General features: G+C 37.3%; 1 protein-coding gene across 1 annotated transcript; it reads left to right on the top strand.

The window, feature by feature from the left end:
• Nucleotides 1–757: 757 nt before the first annotated feature.
• On the top strand, nt 758–3,799 carry LOC141292909 (vitelline membrane outer layer protein 1-like). The gene is made up of 5 exons (XM_073824959.1): nt 758–1,115; nt 1,350–1,483; nt 2,393–2,506; nt 3,421–3,602; nt 3,674–3,799. The coding sequence occupies exons 1-4, from the start codon at nt 918–920 to the stop codon at nt 3,599–3,601; spliced, it is 627 nt and encodes a 208-aa protein (XP_073681060.1). The 5' UTR covers nt 758–917; the 3' UTR covers nt 3,602; nt 3,674–3,799.
• Nucleotides 3,800–4,097: the final 298 nt, after the last annotated feature.

Below are 4,097 nucleotides of genomic sequence, written 5' to 3'. Positions count from 1 at the left end.
TCCCTGTTAGCTGGGTTACTGAGACTATACTGTAAAGTGTACTAAAAATGCACTAATTATATTTAATTAGTAAAATATCAGTTTACCTATAAGTTCACTTTTAGTAGACTTGTTGTACAAACTGAAAACATAGATGTAAACTAGTTGTGTACTCAAAGTTTACTGCTGTTATACTAAAAGTATACTTTCATGTACTAGAAAGTGGGTCAATTTAGTCCCAAGGAGTATTGAAATAGCACACTTTAAAGTATACCACTAGTAAACTGATATCTGAATACCACTGAAGTCCACTATATGGAGATAATTTTGAGATATTTTCCTCAAAAGGTTAATTAGGTTAATTAATTAAGATTCACAGTATGCATGAATATACTTTTATGATACTTCTCATGCCTCTCAGAAGAAAGACAGTCATACAGGTTTAGAACCACGTGAGGTTGATTAAATGATGACGGAATGATCATTTTTTAACACTTTCTTCCTTGTAATCACTCAATTTACTTCTATCAAAATTTACTTGAGGGAATGTAAATGCAGTAGACCTCAAATCAAACAAGCAACTCAACCTTTTATAGCCATTTTGCCAAGAAAAACACTTTTCAGGGACACTACAGATTTTGCTGGATCAGTGTTTGTATTTTTGTGTTTTGAGTCACTTAAAGGTCGTTGACCTGTTCTCCTGGCTGCTGATTGGCTAGAACCATGACATCGCAATATTGATAAACTATATAAATGTTTTCTGAAAGAATCAGACATATTCTGTGGACCGACTGCGGTTAACTCAGGTTTTCTGTTCTGGATTTGACAAAATCATTCATTTGAGCTCTTTTACTGACCCTAAATCAGTTTTTTGGTGTAGAAATCAAACTGAATTATTTCCATCAGTATTTTTTATCGATCAGGCCAGAGCTGCAGCAATGCATCACTCCATTTCTTTACTGTTAGTCATTATTGGGCTGCATATGAGTGTCCAGACATTCATAATGCATTCTGATCCAGACATCAACAGAAAAAACAGATGGTGGCTGGTTGTGTACTATGCAACCAACTGGGGGTCGTGGGGGTTTAAGGACGTCTGTCCAAATGGAACGTACGCCGCAGGGTTCAGTCTAAAGGTAAGTCTGGCATTGAATCATTACAGTAATATCGGATGGCTTAGTGGTCAAACGAGCTGGAGCTCACATTTAACCACTAAGCATTTGATTTAATTCCAGGTATCTCCAGGGAACTGAACCAGCCTAATACTAAAGGACATGAAGATGAATGTTACTATGGGATGGTTATAGTTAACTTTTAAATGATTGATTGTAGCTCCGTCAAATTTAGGAGTGTTGTGTTGCTTTTTTAAGGTAGAAGAACTTTCCGATGGTTTTTGGGATGATAACACTGCACTCAACGGTATTCGCCTTCACTGCATTGATCCGGCCAAAGGCTTATCAAGCTCATATGAGAACTATGCCTCAGTTCAGTCAGATGTTGGAAGGTAATGGGCTCAGTCCAAGGAGTAGTAATACTATTCATACAAACATTAAAGGAACACTCCACTTTTTTTGGAAATAGGCTCATTCTCCAACTCCCCCCGAGTTAATAAGTTGAGTTTTACCGTTTTGAAATCCATTCAGCTGTTCTCCTGTTCTGGTGATATCACTTTTAGCATAGATCATTGAATCCTATTAGACCAATAGCATCACATTCAAAAATGACCAACGAGTTTCCATATTTGTTGTATTTAAAACTTGACTCTTCTGTAGTTATATCGTGTATTAAGACCGGTGGACATGCAAAGCTTCAATTTTCTAGGCTGATAAGATTAGGAACTACACTTCCATTCCGGCGTAATAGTCAAGGAAGTTTGCTGCTGTAACATGGCCGAAGCAGGAGCAGTAATACCACGCAGCACATGTGCAAATGTTAAACTAGCTGGGAACTCATTTCTGATAATACTCCGCCTGCTTCGGCCATATTACGGCAGCAAACTTCCTTGACTATTACGCCGGAATGGAAGTGTAGTTCCTAATCTTATCAGCCTAGAAACTCGCAGCTTTGCATTTCCACCGGTCTTAGTTCACGATATAACTACAGAAGAGTCAAGTTTTAAATACAACAAATATGGAAACTCGTTGGTCATTTTTGAATGCGATGCTACTGGTCTAATAGGATTCAATGATCTATGCTAAGCTATGCTAAAAGTGATATCGCCAGAACAGGAGAACGGCTGAATGGATTTCAAAACGGTAAAAATCAACTCATTAACTCGGCGGGAGTTGGAGAATGAGCCTATTTCTAAAAAAAAGTGGAGTGTTCCTTTAAGGGTTAGAGGCAGCGTCTTCATAAGCTACAGTAGACGAATTAGCCTTTGTGAATTTTCGGCAAACCTGTGTTTTTTCTTCAGCTGGGGTGAGTGGACAGAAATCAAATGGTGTCCTTCTGGATTCTTGACAGCATTTCAGCTGAGGGTCGAACCTTCCCAAGGAATCGAAGACGACACGGCCGCAAACAACATCAGGTGAACGTGGAGATATGCAGAACTACATTTTTAAAATGCAGTCTTTGTGGTTTAATTTGCTTAATTGTACAGCCCTACTGTTGATTTCTTGATCCAGAAGTTCCATGACATCCCATCCCTTACCAAAAAGAAGTATACTTTATTTTATTGAGTATACTTAAGTGAAGTTTAAGTATATTTGCTAGTATACTTTATGTAGTAAGTAAGCAAATATCAGTCAAGTAGTAGTATACTTTTAAGTGTACTATTTCAATACTCCCTGGGACTAAATTGGCCCACTTTCTAGTATATAACAGTATACTTTTTAAGTTTACTAACAGTATTAAAATTGTTTACATTTATGTTTTGTACTGCAAGTATACTAAAAGTGTATACATGATAATTAAAACGCAGATGGAGTTGATCAACACCCCAAAGCTTGACCGCCATTATAACCTTTTCTTAGGTCAATATTTTATTCATAATGTTACAGTTTTACATATGTATGGTTTTGATGCATTTTTATGTCTGACATTTGTGATTACATGTGGAAGCATCTACTGTTTTGGTTACTCCTTCACTTGTGTTTTGGTAATTCTGTACTGAAGATGCGTAATAGCACCCCTAGCGTATAACAATGAAAACACGGATTCTCAGAGCACAAGTAGAGCTCAAGTACATTAAGATCAAGCGTACTTAAATTTCATTATTATTATATTTCTGCAAAGTTTATAAAGCACACTTTTAAGAAGTATATAAAAAGTAGACTGAATGTATCCTCTCCCATTTTTTTGTTTAAAAGAAGTATACTTATAGCACACTTGCATACATTTTTTCGTAAGGGATGTTATACAATAACATCTGTTTTAATAACTGGATTACGAGATTCTGTCTGAGTTTTCAAATTTATTTTTGCTTTTTATACCTTTTTCCAGATTCAGCTGCACTGGAGGGTCTGAGTTGGTGGGTGATGGCACAGACTGGGGCGATTGGGGCGGCTGGAGCTCAACATGTAAAGGAAAGGGAATTTGTGGCATCAGGACACGGGTAGAAAAGCCACAGGGAATGAGAGATGACACCGCTCTCAATGACGTGCACATGTTATGCTGCGACTAAGGTAATGCGATCACAATCAAACACTCGGATCGTCACATACTGGAGAGCAACTGGGTTTGGTTTTTCTTTCAGGGTTAAGAGGACGACAGCAAAACAGAACCTTGTCATCCCACAATTTTGTAATTTTGTGGTCACTATCACAAAATAAAGCCCTAACACGACTATCAAGTCCTTGAATAAAAGCCGAGGTTGACTAGATCATCTTGCTTGTTTTATTTTTGTGCCAAACATCAGCATTATAGTCTCTTTCTGAGATGCACCTTGTAGTTTGACACCCTTTATCACAACATTCTACATTTCCATGTTTGATATAAATCAACATGCACTGCATTCAAAGGCATCGTCTTGTCTGCTCATGCATGAACAGGGAACTCTACAGGATCTCTACATTAAATATAAGTGTAATACTGACAATGCTGCAACAATAATTCTTATTAACTTTCTGAGGGCATACAGTATTTACACTCTTAAATTCTTAAAAATCGCTTAAAAATGG

The sequence above is a fragment of the Garra rufa genome, chromosome 19 (genome assembly GCF_049309525.1).
Source record: "Garra rufa chromosome 19, GarRuf1.0, whole genome shotgun sequence".
Lineage (NCBI taxonomy): Eukaryota > Metazoa > Chordata > Actinopteri > Cypriniformes > Cyprinidae > Garra > Garra rufa.
The sequence above is the reverse complement of the archived record's forward strand: the minus strand, read 5'-3'. Positions and strand labels throughout refer to the sequence as shown.

Excerpts from the sequence above, each read along its gene's own strand:
- LOC141292909 (XM_073824959.1), top strand. The coding sequence starts at position 918 with ATGCATCACTCCATTTCTTTACTGTTAGTCATTATTGGGCTGCATATG. Across the intron at positions 1,484-2,392 it reads GTTCAGTCAGATGTTGGAAG|CTGGGGTGAGTGGACAGAAA; the intron begins GTAATGGGCTCA and ends TTTTTTCTTCAG. Across the intron at positions 2,507-3,420 it reads ACGGCCGCAAACAACATCAG|ATTCAGCTGCACTGGAGGGT; the intron begins GTGAACGTGGAG and ends ACCTTTTTCCAG.